We start from the raw sequence: 17,171 nt of genomic DNA, 5'->3' as shown, positions 1-17,171 counted from the left end.
GGGACTTTAAATGCAATTAGCAACACTTTGACTTGCACCCAGAAACATACAGTGGTACCTCAGGTTAAGTACTTAAATCGTTCCGGAGGTCCATTCTTAACCTGAAACTGTTCTTAACCTGAAGCACCACTCTAGCTAATGGGGCCTCCTGCTGCCTCTGTGCCACCGGAGCACAATTTCTGTTCTCATCCTGAAGCAAAGTTCTTAACCCGAGGTACTATTTCTGGGTTAGCGGAGTCTGTAACCTGAAGCGTATCTAACCTGAAGTGTATGTAACCCGAGGTACCACTGTATTAGTAACCGGTGCAGAGATGGTTTCATATGGTCCCGTGGTTTCCTCTGACATTGGCTCTATTCCAGTCATTCTTCTCCCCCTCCTTATAAGGAATTGCTGCAATGCATGGGGGAGAACAGGGGCAAGGCTGTTAACCCTGCCCTCTCCTGCACCTCCCATCTACATTTCTGCCGGCCCCTCCCTGAATTGGGAGCTGGAATTCCACTGGAGGGACCTTTCGCTACTCAAGTAAGCTCCCTGCTTAGAATCCTGGAAAATATGGGTTCTAAATTGCATGAGGAGCCTGTTGGAGTAATGGTGGTCTCTCTGCTGCAGAAGCTGAAGCCCTCAACACTTGGGGGGTGGGCTGTAGAAATAGTGGCAGGAGAATGTGGGAAGGCCTCACAGATCAGTATTTGTATGATGTGTGAGAGATAAAATGATTGAAGTAGGTCTATCCTTGCTGCTGGATCGAGTGCAGTTTCCAAAGAGTCTTCACAAAGTGAACTCCTTGTAAACTCATTCCAATAATTTAACACCCCCCCCCCCCGTGCATTACAGAGAACTAGAGTAAGCCTAACTCATAGTCACTTCAGGGTTTTGAGACAGCAGAGACCCTCAGGTAGCGATATACAGGAGAAGGCTATTTTCATTGAGATAGATTTCAAGTGGCAATATATATTGCTGCTGCTGAAAAACTCGAGACCCTTTTTTTGTCCGTTGTATTTTTCCAGGAACCAAACTGTTCATGACATCTTGGATTATGGTTCTGATTTAAGGAGAGACACAGATCCGGCAATACATTTTGCTGCACATCAGATTCTAAAGTTCATGAGAGCCATAAAAAAAAATTTCTAGAGTGATGGAGATGAACCTTGGTTATGAAAGCCAGACGATGAGTAATGAGTGACGTCAGTGCCTAGGTGGCAGACTGCTAAGTGAATTGCCTCTACCCAAGGCTGCCTTATTTGGTATGTTAAAGTGCCTTCTCTAAATAGCATGAAATGGAGATTTCCAGCAGCTTGTAATTTCATAATGTATGCCTAATTTAATAGGAGGGGAATAATATTTGTTCATTTACTGCCTTTTCCCCATCACACCGGGTGACATGAGCAAATGGCACATATGTAGATAATACTTTAAAAACAGCAACCTTGGATGTAGCATGAAATGAGTTGAGGAAGGACTGCAACCCAGTAGTAGAGCACATTCTCTGCATGCAGGAGGTACTTTAAAGCCCTAAACAGCCTCGGTCCAGTATACCTGAAGGAACATCTCCATCCCCATCGTTCTGTCCGGACACTGAGGTCCAGCGCCGAGGGCCTTCTGGCGGTTCCCTCATTGCAAGAAGTGAGGTTACAGGGAACCAGACAGAGGGCCTTCTCGGTAGTAGCGCCCACCCTGTGGAACACCCTCCCTTCAGATGTGAAAGAAATAAGCAGCTATCCTATCTTTAAAAGACATCCGAAGGCAGCCCTGTTTAGGGAAGTTTTTAATATTTAATGCTGTATTGTTTTTAACACTCAATTGGGAACCGCCCAGAGTGGCTGGGGAAACTCAGCCAGATGGGCGGGGTATAAATAATAAATTATTATTATTATTATTATTATTATTATTATTATTATTATTACATGACCTGGAAAAACTGTCTGTGGACAAACGTTGGCTCCCTCGGCCAGTAAAGCGAAATGAATGCCACAACTCTAGAGTCGTTTGCGACTGGACTTAACTGTCAGGGGTCCCTTTACCTTTATTCATGGATATGCTGTCTCCAAAAATAGACAGTCCATTTAGCTATTATGGCAGAGTTGGAATGGAAGAGGTGAGAGGGACTTTGCAGAGTTGAATCCAAGGAAATGCATGATGGGAATAGCTTGGAATCCCCCCCACACACTTTTTAGAGGAACCAGCACCCCTGGCTAGGGGTGTGTGAAGAATGAAGATGCTAGCCGCATTTGGGCAGTGATATGGCAGGTCCCCAGGTGTTGCATAATTTCATCACAAAGTTTTAAATGTCACGGGAGAGTTAACCTTCAGCTGCTGGTGAATAAGAGAGCTTGAAGGCTACAATGTGTATGAGCCAAAAAGCAATCTTCCCTTCCCTTTCCCTGACATTGAAAACTTTTTCAAAAAAACCTTCAGTCTTTTTCTGGACTGCTTTTATGTTTTGTTAGACCTGTAAAAGGCACTTTACATTTTTAGCCTCTGGAGTTGTATTGAGGATGGATTTTGCAGATGAAGGCGAAAGTGTGTGAGCAGCGGCAAGGAAGTTGATGGGAGTCATTGATCCACTCCTTTTTCACAGGGACCGCATGGCAGACTAACCAGCAGTGATTGACAAACTGGAAAATCAGTTATGAGAAGGGTGAAATATGGCTAAAATGCTGCCTTTCAGCTTCATGTAAGAAGGCAGTATTCAACCACAACCTTGGGGGGGGGGGTGTCCTTCAGTCTCCAGGGGTTTTTAGCCTGCTGTTTCTTAGAGCAATATCTGTACTTAAAAGATGAATATTACAGATGAGATATATGATTCTGTGTGGATGAAATGCAAGCCTGCCACGCTGAGATTGAGAGCCTGAATAAAAGCCACTAGCACCAAAAGAAGCAAACATTAGCTAATCTTCTTATTTGTAAAGGCACTCACAAAGTTCTGGGACTAACCTTTCTGGTTTCAAAGGCAATAATGTTGCTTCGATGTGAGCAAGTATCTCAAAATGAGGAATTTGCATAGGAATACAAAGCAAACACTTTCAGAATTATTAGATAAGTCTCATTATGCAACACATCTTGATTGCTAGACTTTTTAGGGCACACAGAACTTTATGGTCATTTGTTGTTCTTGCAGATCCTCCTATGAAATAGACCAGCGTTTCCCAAACTTGGGAAACTCCAGCTGTTATCGGATTACAATTCCCATCATCCCTGACCACTGGTTCTGCTACTTTGGGGTGATGAGAGTTGTAGTCTGAAAACAGCTGGAGTTTCCCAAGTTTGGGAAACAATGAAATAGACCATTAGCCCGATTTGGAGATGTGGAAGTAGGGAAAGTTGGAGGAATTTAAGAAGATCTTTGCTGGATCAGGCCAAAGGCCTATGTATTCCAGCATCTGTTACACCACACCCTGTGGTAGAAATTCCTAGTTTAATAACTGTGCACTATTTCTGTCAGGACCAAATGGTGTTTTTTTAAAATTGATACTTCATTGAATTTTTTCCAATTATAAAGCAAATTATATTACACAACTGTGTAAAAGGGAAAGAAAAACATGAATATATACAAACATATAACCAAATGTTAATTGCTCCACGTTTTAATGATTTTAACAACCCTCACATTTTTCTAATGTATTTTGTCTTCAGTAAGATTTGTATGCATTCAAGATGCAGCTCCCCATATCACCTTTGACAGGGTAATAAAAGTAGTAGTAGCAATAATAGTACAGTGGTACCTCGGGTTAAGTACTTAATTTGTTCCAGAGGTCTGTTCTTAACCTGAAAACTGTTCTTAACCTGAAGCACCACTTTAGCTAATGGGGCCTCCTGCTGCTGCCATTCTGCTGGAGCACGATTTCTGTTCTCATCCTGAAGCAAAGTTCTTAACCTGAAGCACTATTTCTGGGTTAGCGGAGTCTGTAACCTGAAGCATATGTAACCCGAGGTACCACTGTAGTAGTAGTAGTTGTTATTTATTACATTTGTATACCACAGATATAATTGGCACCAATTATTTCCTCAGGTTTTATCAGTGATGCTCACATGAACCCCCTCTCCTTATTGCAACTTTAAAGTAATAAGCTCAGATGACAGCTTCAAAAATAACTGAACATTTTTATGCACCTAAGCTTTTCCGAGCTGCTGAGTTATAGAGAATAAGTAGCAAATGGTGTGTGTGTGTGTGTGTGTGTGTGTGTGTGAGAGAGAGAGAGAGAGAGAGAGAGAAAGATATGTCTATCTGCTCCCCAGTGTTATAATAATAGTAACAGTGATTTGATTTACTACAGAGGACTCTTCAATAGAGCACAGTGAGTGATGGGCCATCCATCCTATTTGTAAGCTGAGGAAGACACAACTCCCCTTGCCTGCTAGGCTATCAAGCTGGTTTGAAGAATTAGCTGATAGCAGCGTTTTGTTTAATCCAGCCTTTGGTCCTTCCCACTTCATCAGTTGGCAGAGATGAGCAAGACCGACGCTAGCATATATATATAGGGAGGGGACGTCATTCATTGATTGTAATCCATTATCTAGGGCTTCCATATGTCATTCTGTGATGTCCTCGGACGGTCGCATCATCAAAAGAAAGTTGCTTTGATAATGGGGTGCCACGTGGAGCAGAAAAATGAGTTACAACAAAGGATTTTAAAGGCTGCTCCAAGGAGGTTTAAGAGTGAAGAGGGAATTTTATTTGTATAGGAAGTTAGAAGGCAAAAAGAGAGAGAGGCTTTCATGAAGCTTAGGAGAAAATGAAGGGTGAGAAGGGAAATGAAATTGCTTGGGTAGACCATCAAAGCGGCATAATATTGCTGATGTGTGACACTTGAAGAAAAGCATACTTTCTGTTTGGAAGAATAGGTTTTCATAATACATGCGCTTTCCCTAAATTTGCATTAGCTTAGCCTGGAAGCCCAAGGCCGGATGCCAAAGAGAGAAAGTGCTGCAATTGTGACATTCTGCAGTACCTTCCCCTTAACGAAGTTTAAGGCTGTGTTGGTGTTGTTTCCTTGAGTTACTGGTCCATGCAACCTGAAGGCTCAGGAGGGAGGCCTTCCTCCTGTCCCTGTTTGTGTGCTTGGAGAGCTAACAAACCTACAGTGATAACAAGGAGAAGCAGCAGCAAAGGCCTCAAGAGTTTTATCACCCAGGGTATGAAGGCTATCTGCGGTGAAGATTAGTTTGGCTCCAAGGTAATTCACTGGCCAATATTGGCAATGGCTATTTCAAAACAATCAGTTTTCTCCATGGCACAAACTTTTACCTCAGGTTTCATCAAGGATGCTCACATGAACCCCCTCTCCTTTTTGCTGCTTTAAAGAATGTTATGCGTTGTTACTGAGGAAGTTAAGAAGCTTGCATTCTACACGTACTTGTGTGTTTCAATGATGAGTCATGGAAGGGTAGGTTGTATTCAGCCAAGCAAGCTAACCGCTTTATAAGCTCCGCAGGAATCCTTGCTAAATATTCATTCTCTCCAATAAACACCTCCTTAGCTATGATAGGGCTGGCCAGCAGGAGTCACAACTAATTGCTCATTCCACTCTTATTCTTATTTTATGCTGTTTCTTTGTATCAAATAAAGATGCGCAACCGCTTGAAAAACGAAGAGCAAGATGGAACTCTTGAAGATAGGGAAACATTTGTTTTGGGCTTGTTTCCATAATCCAAGGATGCATATGTTATTGACTTGGGCTTACAATTTACCCAAATAGCCTTGATATATTTGGGGTAGACAGGGTGGAGCTGCAGATCCCATCATCCGCAGCCAACATGGCCAATTGCCAAGGATGATGGTCCAAAACATCTGTTGTAGAGTGGGCTGGGCAATAAATCACATAGTTCAAAGTTGGCATTAACACTCTATTAGCAGAAACACATTTGGCTGAGTGTCAGGCCTATTGAGCACAGCACCTCATTCCCTGTAGATCTTACTCCATGAAACCAGTTACTCCATGAAACTAAAGGTCCCCTCCTTCCCTCAGCCATTTAGGTCTCCTCCTTTCTGGGACTTTTTTCAGGCAATTGGAGACTGCACCTGCATGCCCTCTGTCTTTGCTCCTCCTATCGCTTGCCTCTTCTGGTACCGGGAGTGGGGGGAAGGGGAGGTTGTCATAGCAGAGGGATGACACACGTGACTTGTCACCAGCCTGAGTCATCTCTGCCTCTGGACTTTCGTCCTCACATTCACCTCAGCTTCTGCCTCTGATCCTGAACTTCTCTCTGCCACAGACTCTCCCTGCTCACAAAGCCTTGTTATCCCCTTCAGCTTCCAGCACCTCCTCCCGGTCTCTGAGCCTTTTTGCGTGCAAGCAGGAGGGGGCAGGGATCTCTCAGGCAGCGCAGTGCCTCCCTTCCCATCGTGGCAGCCCCAATCCCATTCCTACTTGTGTGCAAGCAGGAGGGGGTAGGGATCCCTCAGCTGGGAAGGGAGGCTTCCTGTTGCCTAACTGAGAGATCCCTGCCCCCTCCGATAGGCAGCATGAAGCCTCCCTTCACAGCTTACTTGCTGGGGTCAGGGAAGGTGGAGGCAGCCCGGAAGCTGCATCTTAGAGCCCCTGCACTACCATCATATGGGGACTTCTGAGCAGCTCCTGAAGCCAGCAGATCCAACTGCTCCAGGCTGCTGAGACTGCTGCTCCTGCATTTCCCGGGGACATTAGATGAAATCTGGGGACATTCTGGGAATGGAATATGTCCGGGGACTTATTCGCAAATCCAGGGACTGTCCCTGGGACACAGGGATGTCTGGTAACCCTACACTAAGCCTTGTTATCCCCTTCAGCTTCCAGCAGCTCCTCCCAGTCTCTGAGCCATCTTCCCTTGGTGGTTTACCAGCTGGTTCTCCCACCATTCCTCTGTGTCCAACCTGATCATAACAACATCCAGAGGGCACCATATTGACTACCCAATGTGCTTCCCTCCAAATTTTGTTGGACAATGACGCCCTTTTGCCCCTGACAGCGTTGGCCATCAGCAAACTTCATTTTATTGCTTTCTATGAGGTTTCAGACCTATGCCAATAGTTTCTGAAATCTGAACTGAAACTACTTTCTCGGCTGAGATTTTGATTGCTCTAAGCCACTTTTCTGATCTTGGCTTATCCTTTCTGACTCTCCTTTTCCACCCCTTCACTTCTGTATTTGTTTATCATGTATCTCTATTATGTTGCTCTTTTTCCAAAGTATTCAGTGCACATGGGGAAGGTGGCAAGTTTATCTGTGACACATGCACAAAATTACTTCAATGGAGGTTTTTTAGCACAGAAGTATCAAACAGTGGACTTGTTTATTACTGTGGAGGCAATCAAATAATTTAATCTACCATGTTTGCTTCCTCTCCTAGACAACCAAGAGAACAACTTTAATGCAATTAATCTTTGCAAGTGAACAACAATGTCAAGAAAGGGAAAATTAATTTACTTGATTCAGTCCTTGTACAAAAGCAGTAGCTGAATGTGAAAATTGAAAAGCCACCAGAGGGGTGGTGTGTGTTTTTTTGGTGTTAAGAGTTTATTTGCCAAATATTTCTTTTCTCCTCGGTGTGCTTTTGAAAGCTTTAATGTTTAAGGTGTAGAATGGTGGAGCTTAGTATCATAATCCATGAGTGACATTTAAGAAATCTAAGATGTGCCGATGAACACAATTTATTTGAAACTAGAGATGTCAAGCCCCAGAAAAGAACTTCAGGGACTCATTAAAACCCACCTTAAAGGAGAAGCAATACAAGTTCTGGAATTATTTCCCTCTTGGATTAAAAACCAAGCAGGATAAAAATTACTGGCTCAGTTCCTCCCTGCTGAATGTACTGGAACTATGTCATTCATTATATGCAATCTATACCAGTGCTGGGGATTTGGACCAGGGTAGGGGAACTACATAGGGATGCGAGTGGCGCTGTGGTCTAAACCACTGAGCCTTGGGCTTGCCAATCAAAAGGTTGGTGGTTTGAATCCCTGCGATGGGGTGAGCTCCTGTTGCTCGGTCCCAGCTCCTGCCAACCTAGCAGTTCGAAAGCACATCAAAAAGTGCAAATAGGTACCACTCCGGTGGGAAGGTAAATGGTGTTTACATGCGCTGCTCTGTTGTCGGTGTTCCCTTGCGCCAGAAGCGGCTTAGTCATGCTGGCCACATGACCCAGAAAAACTGTCTGCGGAGTGGACAAACATCAGGTCCCTCAGCCTGTAAAGCGAGATGAGCGTCGCAACCCCAGAGTCGTTTGCGACTGGACTTAATTGTCAGGGGTCCCTTTACCTTTAGGGGAAGTACATCTCTCATGGGAGACCTACAACAACTTTTATCAACCCCCATGCAAAGTAATCACTGTGGCAGTGGGTGGACATTCGTAGAAGGAAAAGGCTTCCCATACGGGTCTTCTACAGGGGGTTGCAGTGGCTATTTTCTTCTCCTCCTCCCCACCCCCTTACTCCTGCAGCATCTTTTACCTGTTCCCCATGCAAAATAATGGAGAAAGTCAGTCAGTCTGTACAGTGGTACCTTGGTTTACAACCATAATCTATTCCAGAGGTCCGGTTGTAAACCAAAACGGGTTGTAACCCAAGGCGCTCTTTCGCCAATGGGTCCTCCCCCCCAAAATTGGTTTTAATCCAAAAAAATAATAAAATAAAATAAAAGGGACATATACTTCCGGGTTTGACGTGGTTGTAATCCAAAACGGTTGAAATCCAAAGCAGTTGCAAACCAAGGTACCACTGTATAGCACAGAAGGAAAGCTCCTGTTTCCTCAGAGCAGGGCGGGGTGAATTTTACAAGCCCTTGAACAGGCTTGGAAAAATTAGCTGAGGTAATTTCTCGACCTCCCCCCCCCCCCCGAGGTAATTTCTCAGTTACTCTGAGGGGAGCTTTGGAAAGCTCACGTATTCCAATTTGAAACCAAAGGTTCTGGGAGTTAACGTCATTGGCTATGATGATGGTGATGATGCTTTCTTTCTTGGGGAAATGCAGCAACTGGAAAGGTCTACAAATCTATAAAAGTAAATAAGTGAAATGATGTTGAATATCAAAGCTATCATTAAAATAAAGTTTGAGGACTCCAGAGAGCACAGTGTCTCATGTGTCCCTTTTAAAGATACAAAATCGTGTTTTCTCTGTGCATTTACTTATTTAGGATTGCTTATTCCATGAATGCAGAATTACTGTATTGAAAAATGAGCATGCACAACCAGAAATTTGGGGAGGATACCAATAATATGGCGTTTCCATGTGCGGCTCTGGCTTGCCAGAGCAGTGATGTCACACTGGCCACGTGACCCGGAAGTGTCTCCGGACAACGCTGGCCCCCGGCCTCTTGAATGAGATGGGCGCACAACCCTAGAGTCTGTCAAGACTGGCCCGTACGGGCAGGGGTACCTTTACCTTTACCTTACCAATAGTATACGCTGTATGCGCTTCTTTGCAAATAGAACACAAACATCTTCAGTTGAAGATATTCTCTCTCATACACTCCATGTGTATCAAAGCCTTCATACATTTAGGAGAATAGAGAAACTCTCTTAGTTCTGCAAATAAAATTGTATAAAGTGTTGTTGTTGTTTTTTTAATTTCACATCTCTGCGGGCGCTGGGTTCTCTGACAATTTTACAGCAACCTCATATTTCAGTGTGGTATACACTGTTCCTGTCTCCTGAGAGATGGTTTTCTTTTCACAATAAATGTTTTAAATCCTTTCTTCTTTTCAGCAACTAAACTGCTGGCTGTTTGATACTCCTACTTTCAAAATGTATTTTGGCGGTGGGTTTTTGTTTTCGCTCTAAAACACACCACAATCTTAGCATTGTGGAGGCTTTTTTTTCCCTCAGAGAGTTGATCCAAAACCAATAAATTCTACTAAGGAGAAAAAAAACACTGGAACTTTTGCATTTAAAATACAATGCGGTTGATTGATTGACATATCCCCACTGACTTGATAGGGATTGCCTTCATTAAAAAAAACACAACTAATTCAGATCTTGTTATCTAGTTTCTGCTGTGGTGTGTGTGTGTGTGCCTCTTTGAAAAAACCGAATCGGAATTAGCTATATTTCCTCCATCAGCTTTATTTTATTTTATTATTATTTTTAGTAAGGATTTTCTTGTTTTACAGAAGTAAGTGTAATGCCTCGTATTTTTTTCCCCCATGTAACATTTGTTTCCAGGCTAAAGAAAAAGTCACAGTCTATCGATATTTCTGCATCAAGCTATGAACCTCTGGCACCTGCCGCTCAACATGCAATGCAACCACCTAAGCCGCCGCCTGTCACAAACACAGCTACATCCGAGGAGGAGCAGAACAACACTGCGAATACGCAACGGCGCAACCCGCGGAGGGGTGAGCTGAAGAGATACTACACCATTGGTGAGCCAAAACACATATACCATATTCCCCCTTAAAAACGTGTTATCTCCTTCAGTGAAGGAAAGCTCTCGCTGTGGAACAATCAATCACATGTTCATTGATTGGGTGAATCAGAGCTGCTGGGTTTTCTGTTGTTCGGTGCGGGTTGTTTTCTCATCTGCTGTGGGCATTAAGAGTTTGCCCTTATGCAGGTCACTTCAATAAGAGATATAGGAGTGCCTTGTCATTGCTTTTAGTTTTGTGTTGTTGTTTTCAAAAAAACATTCAGTTCTGTGGTCTATTACTTCCTATCGCCACTGTTGTTACTGTTGTTGTTCTCCTTGCTGATCCTTAGCAATACATTCCAATGCTGTCCAGGGTTGTAAAGACTGGGGAGAGAATAATTGGGTGCACTCTTCCCACCTTGGATCAAATCTATGCTTCTGGGTGCCATAAGAAAGCTGCAGAGATAGTGCAGGACAGTGCGCACCCCAGAAATGATCTCTTTCAGCTTCTGCCTTCTGGAAGAAGGTAAAGGGTTATAAACACTAGGAAACAGTTTCTATTCAAATGCGATTTTGGTTTTAAACGCAGTGTAAGGTAGTATCTATGGGAGTATATTGTATTTAATTATGAGGTATCAGAGTATTTAGGGGGCTAACCAGGCTGGGATAGCTGGGATAGCAGGCTTGCTGGTTTTTGAATGTCTGATGTAGATTTTTTCAATTTTGTTGTTCTGTATGGGACAATGACAATAAAGATTATCATATCGTAAAGGGAGCAGTAGTGATTACAAAAAAACAGAGCAAGCAATGTGTGGCTCTCTCTTGTCTCAGGGTAGTGGTTGCTGGCTTAAAATGGTGTTTGTCTAGTTTTGATCCTCTTCATGGTTCTTTCCTGACCTCTTTTTATGGAATTATTTCCTATCCTTTGCTTGTCCAGAGATCCCTGCACAGATCCCTGGTTCATTGCTGGGGATCTGGGGTCAAGATGTTCCAAGACATGTCCACCTACAGAACTGCCCAGTTCTGTTAAGCCTTGCTGTTGTCCTCCATCAACTGAAAGTGTGACTTCCAATATACCCAGTATATTGCATGGGGAGTGCACTGGTGGTAGGAAAGCTCTCTTATCAGGGAAGGACCACAGCTCTGTAGCATAACATCTGTTTTGCCTGAAGAAGGTCCCAGTAGACTCCTGCCTAAGACCCTGGAGAGCCTCTGCCAGCCAGAGTAGAGAATGCTAAGCTAGATAGCCCGATGGTCTCACTCAGAATAAAGCACCTTCCCATGTTCCTGGGGAAATTTGTTCACTTCCGCTGATTCTTCCAATTCAGGGACCCCAGAACCTCATGGCTCCTTGGACCACTGTTTACACACTGACTTGTGTAGCAGGGTATGGCATCTGTAGAATCATCTTATTTGTTAAACATTAAACCACAAAAGGGACGCGGGTGGCGCTGTGGGTTAAACCACCGAGCCTAGGACTTGCCGATCAGAAGGTCAGCGGTTCAAATCCCCGCGACGGGGTGAGCTCCTGTTGCTCGGTCCCTGCTCCTGCCAACCTAGCAGTTCGAAAGCACGTCAAAATGCAAGTAGATAAATAGGTACCACTCCGGCGGGAAGGTAAACAGTGTTTCTGTGTGCTGCTCTGGTTCACCAGAAGCGGCTTAGTCATGCTGGCCACATGACCCGGAAGCTGTACGCCGGCTCCCTCGGCCAATAAAGCGAGATGAGCGCCGCAACCCCAGAGTCGGCCACGACTGGACCTAATGGTCAAGGGTCCCTTTACGTTTTAAACCACAATTCTTGTGCGACTCCACATTCATTAGTTATTAGGTCACCAGTTTGCCTCTCTGTTGTATTTTAATCTGGTTGTTCCCTCCAAACCTAGTCTCAAACATGGACGGAGGAGGTTGACAATAAACTCTTCTGCCTCCTCCATGCACCTGTCTACAGCTAAGGAGCAGAGTTGCAAAGCTGTCTCCACCTCAGCTGCCTCACTTGCTTTGTAAAACAGAACAAGCAAACTGCACAGGCCCGTGAAAGGCTCTCTGTCTGGCAAGCAGCATCGAAGCCTTGTTCGTGACCAAAGCAAACATTTTGTAGAGCCTCCAGGCCTTAGTGTGGTTGTAACTTGCAAGGCCTCTGCTTTGTCAACTGCCACTAAGATTCTCGCTGTCCCTAGCCCCGTCTCCCTGGCAGAGGTATTTATTAAATTTATATCCTGGCTTTACTCCCAAAGGAGTTGATTGCATCAGTATTCTTCCATACAGTGGGAGGTGAATCACCTGGACCCTGGCAATTTAAAGGAAAATTGGCTTTAAAAATTTATTTTGAAAAGTCAGGTATTCAAGTTGTCCATAACGAAGCTGCCAAAGTTTGAAACAAGCTAAATTTCCTCGATTTCTTTTTAATAAACTTTTGTGCTAGTGTTTAAGCAATCCTTTAAGACCATGAAATGTTCAAAGAACTTTTCTTGAGCCATAAATGTGAGGTGCCATTTCAATACCAGCTGAGCATCCTTTATTACTTTAGGAACTCTGCGCTGGTAGAGAAATGTCCTGAGGTGCAACTGTACCTTAGTGGGAATTAGGTTCCAGCTTTTGCACAGAGCAATCACGAACGGCAAAAAGTAATTTTTATTTTATTTTTGGTCTGGAGCCAGAAGTCTGCCTGGCACTGTGTGACAAAATTGCCAATCAACGGGAGTTGCATTTTACCATTATTACATGAGGAACATAGATCAGTGTTTTGTAATGGGAGTCTATTTCCATTTCTGCCACCCCTGAAAGAAGCAAATGCTACTCAAACTAAAGAAAACAACAAATCCGAAAAACTGTCTGTCTCTGCAACTCTTATGAGCTGAATATCCATTGCTCTTATTCATGGGATATGTGTTGAAAGAGGGCTTGTTTTCTGTAGAGATTAAGAAGTGATCTCTGGTGACAGAAACATATAGTGCTATCTTCTCAGTTGTGGGCAACTGGGCCAGCCAGGTTTCTAACGGGCAAGCTTTTCTCCTAAGCACAAAGAAAGAAGTTACCGTATTTTTCAGTCTATAAGACGCCCCCATGTATAAGATGCCCCCTATTTTGGGGGACTCCGATTTAAGAAAATGGGTGGAGATGTATCTGTGTATAAGACGCCCCCAAATTTTTGACATTATTTTTAAGGGGGGGGAAACCTAGTCTTATACATGGAAAAATACAGTACGTATTTATGTGAGAGAAAGTAATGGGTGCCACTGATGATAAACATTAGACTAGAGGCTAAACCTGTGTCCTGAATCCACATGTCTGGCATATGATGAAATTCCCCAGAAGCTGCCTTCAAAATTATAGTCTATGTACTTCGTTGTACAGAACTTCATGTGTGATGATATCTGCATTGCCTCTGATGATGTGATTGCCAACTTCATGACTTGTCCATTGATTTCAGTGGGTGTGTGCTGAGCATGGCTAACATTGGCCCATTTCTTTATTAGATTTATATGGTTGCCTAACAATAATTGGGTGGCTTACAAACAAGACTTTATTAAAAAATACAGCGTTTTGTATTTGCCTTATTAATAAAAGGCTTATTCAGATCCAAAATCTGTGCAGTGAAACAGGGTTAAAACCATTCCTTGACTATTTAATGTACCTTTTAAAATAATTCCTCCAAGTGCTCAGACTATCACCAAAACTTGTAAATTGGATTTGTATGGGTCACTCCATGCAATGTTGACTGGATAACCATGATGGAGTAATGCAGCAAGACAAAACTAGAAGGAAGAGGTGGCCCTAACCAAGCACATAACCAAATGCCTCTATCTGAAACCAGTGCTATTTCTCTGGAAGAAAGACGTGCCAGAACTCACCATGAACGCCTCCCTTGTTCTCTTATAATGGCAATTGCACCCACCTGAGAGGTGCCGAGACTGAGTTCTGGCAAGTTCCTGCTGGAAAAAAGCCCTGTCTGAAACCCTACAGGGTTGTTGCCAGTCAATATTGGGCAATACAGTGGTACCTTGGGTTATGTACTTAATTCATTCCGGAGGTCCGTTCTTCACCTGAAACTGTTCTTAACCTGAAACACTACTTTAGCTAATGGGGCCTCCTGCTGCTGCCACGGCGCCAGAGCACGATTTCTGTTCTCATCCTGAAGCAAAGTTCTTAACCCGAGGTACTATTTCTGGGTTAGCGGAGTCTGTAACCTGAAGCATATGTAACCTGAAGCGAGTGTAACCCGAGGTACCACTGTACTGCAGTAAATGAACCAATGGCATGACTCAGTATGAGACTGTTCCCTCTATGCAAGATTCTTTGACATGTGAATTCACATTGAAGATTTCATTGAGAGTAGGAAGTTTGAATGCCTAAAGCAAGTGTATATTGACTAATGTGCACACCTCAGCAGATTTTGTGGATTGGTGGTAATTAGTGCTTTGAACCCAAGTGTTTGATGTGTTTAGGCTCTTTAGAAACTTTTTGCAATTTCCTGCGTTTGAGATCCTGCTGAAATCCCGGTTTATTCAAGGAGTTTTATGGCTGTTTCTCCTTAAGGTGTAAAAAGTGAAGGTTATTAATTGGCAAATGGGCCGGGGCTTCGTTTTTCAAAAGAGAAGGAGGCATAAAGATGGCAGTGAAAATGATTTGTTTTACATAAAATGCCAAACTGCATAATTATATGTTTCCTTACTCTTAGCAAATCTGTAAGCAGCCTTGCGCAGCTGCCTAATCGCTTCCCTGCCTAATATGTGAGCAGTTCCCAAGAGACAGCATCAGCCCCAAATGTGACATTCTATCTTAAATCTTTGTTGATAGACTAGAAAGCAGAGAATTAAGCGTTAGCTGTAAGGTTCAGCCACCACATCTGAAACGCTTAACAGCTCCCTCATGTAGTAGCATATATCTGTCTTGTTTTTTGTGGCTTTTTATATGCATTTTACTGCGTGTTATGACGGGCTTGCGAACTGTGTTGTATCGCTGCTGAAAGGAGGATGAGCAGTGAAATATAGGATGCCGTTAGTTGGAAAGAGAAGTCAGCTCCTGGAATATATTTACAAATGCTTCTTATAGATTTCCCATTCCTGGCTAGCGATATCATTAGTTCAATGATATTAAGGCACAGGTCAATTCTGTATCCAGGGCAGCTGTCTACCAACTCCACCTGGTATGCAGGCTGAGACCCTACCTGCCCGTGGACTGTCTCGCCAGAGTGGTGCATGCTCTGGTTATCTCCCGCTTGGACTACTGCAATGCGCTCTACGTGGGGCTACCTTTGAAGGTGACTCGGAAACTACAACTAATCCAGAATGCGGCAGCCAGACTGGTGACTGGGAGCGGCCGCCGAGACCACATAACACCGGTCTTGAAAGACCTATATTGGCTCCCAGTACGTTTCCGAGTACAATTCAAAGTGCTGGTGTTGACCTTTAAAGCCCTAAACGGCTTCGGCCCAGTATACCTGAAGGAGCGTCTCCACCCCCATCATTCTGCCCAGACGCTGAGGTCCAGCGCCGAGGGCCTTCTGGCAGTTCCCTCATTGCGAGAAGCAAAGCTACAGGGAACCAGGCAGAGGGCCTTCTCGGTAGGGGCGCCCGCCCTGTGGAACGCCCTCCCATCAGATGTCAAAGCGATAAATAACTACCTGCCATTTAGAAGACATCTTAAGGCAGCCCTGTTCAGGGAAGTTTTTAATCTGTGATATTTTACTGTATTTTTTGTTTCTATGGAAGCCGCCCAGAGTGGCTGGGGAGGCCCAGCCAGATGGGCGGGGTACAAATAATAAATTATTATTATTATTATTATTCATGATGGGGTTCAAGGTGCGTACATAGTGGATCGATGTTGCTTCCCATCCTGGCATTGATGAGACCCAGACTTCCTTATCTTCCACAAGGGGAAAGGCCATCGTAGCTGTGTGGCAGAATACTTATTTTCCATGCAGATGTTAGTTTCTGTTTGCCACTGTGTAGTGCTTTGGAGTCTCAAGACTCTGTTTTGCATTCCACACATTCCCCACCATTGGAAGTCTCCCCGGAGATGGGAGACGGATGTGACGTTATTGGTTTGCTGTTCCTTTGTTTTTCAGTTGCTCTCTGCTCTCACAGAGAGAGGATGTGTTTTCTGTCTGCATAGTAAGAAATTAAAGCACAGCGATGTAGCCATAAATCTCATCACTTCCGCTTGCCGCTTTGATTCTCTGCTGAATGGGGATGTGCCTGGAGCCTCATCAAAGGCTCAGGTCATTAATCACGTCGGAGGGCAATTCCGGAAGATGGGCTTTATCAGCTTGGTCGCAGCAGAGATTCCGACAGCAGAAGCTGCCAGGTTCCATCCTTGGCACCTCTTAGGTAGGAATGGGAGACTTCTGTCTGAAACCCTGGAGAGGTGCTGCCAGTCAGTGTCACCCATACTGAGCTAGGTGGGCAAATGGTCTGATGTGGTATCTGTTGGGTATTTGGAGTTTAGTAGCGCTGCAGAGAGCTTGCTGGGGAGACCATGCATAACAAGGAACTCAAAAATAACTTTAACAAGGTTTTAATAACAAAACAAAAACTCCTTTTACACTAAAGATAACAACAACAAACATGACCCAACCACCAACCCATCCCCCAGGGTAATGAGACAGCTAGGTGCTGCTCCTTATATACTAGGCCCAAATGCTGACACAGCTTAATTAACACAACCTAGCAGCACCTGCTATGTTAGACAGCTGCAAGACTGGGTTTCGTTATTTGCCCTGGCCCTTAAAGACATACACAACTTGTGAAACAATAATGAACCTTCACATTTTACAGTGACCATTCAACAGTCTCAGGCAGCTAGGCACAAGGGAAATGAACCAGCTTCTTGCCTTCAGTGTGCGATTTA

General features: G+C 44.0%; 1 protein-coding gene across 8 annotated transcripts in view; it reads left to right on the top strand.

The window, feature by feature from the left end:
- Window positions 1-17,171, top strand: part of OXR1 (oxidation resistance 1) — a 232,790-nt gene that overhangs the window by 116,657 nt on the left and 98,962 nt on the right. For all 8 annotated transcript variants that reach the window (XM_083450506.1, XM_083450502.1, XM_083450505.1 and 5 more), the window contains one exon: window positions 10,137-10,336. In XM_083450506.1, coding sequence (XP_083306632.1) covers window positions 10,137-10,336 — 200 coding nt within the window. The remainder of the gene's footprint in view (window positions 1-10,136; window positions 10,337-17,171) is intronic.

Source organism: Podarcis tiliguerta, assembly GCF_965153285.1.
Source record: "Podarcis tiliguerta genome assembly, chromosome: 7".
NCBI lineage: Eukaryota > Metazoa > Chordata > Lepidosauria > Squamata > Lacertidae > Podarcis > Podarcis tiliguerta.
This window is presented reverse-complemented; position numbering and strand designations above follow the sequence as displayed.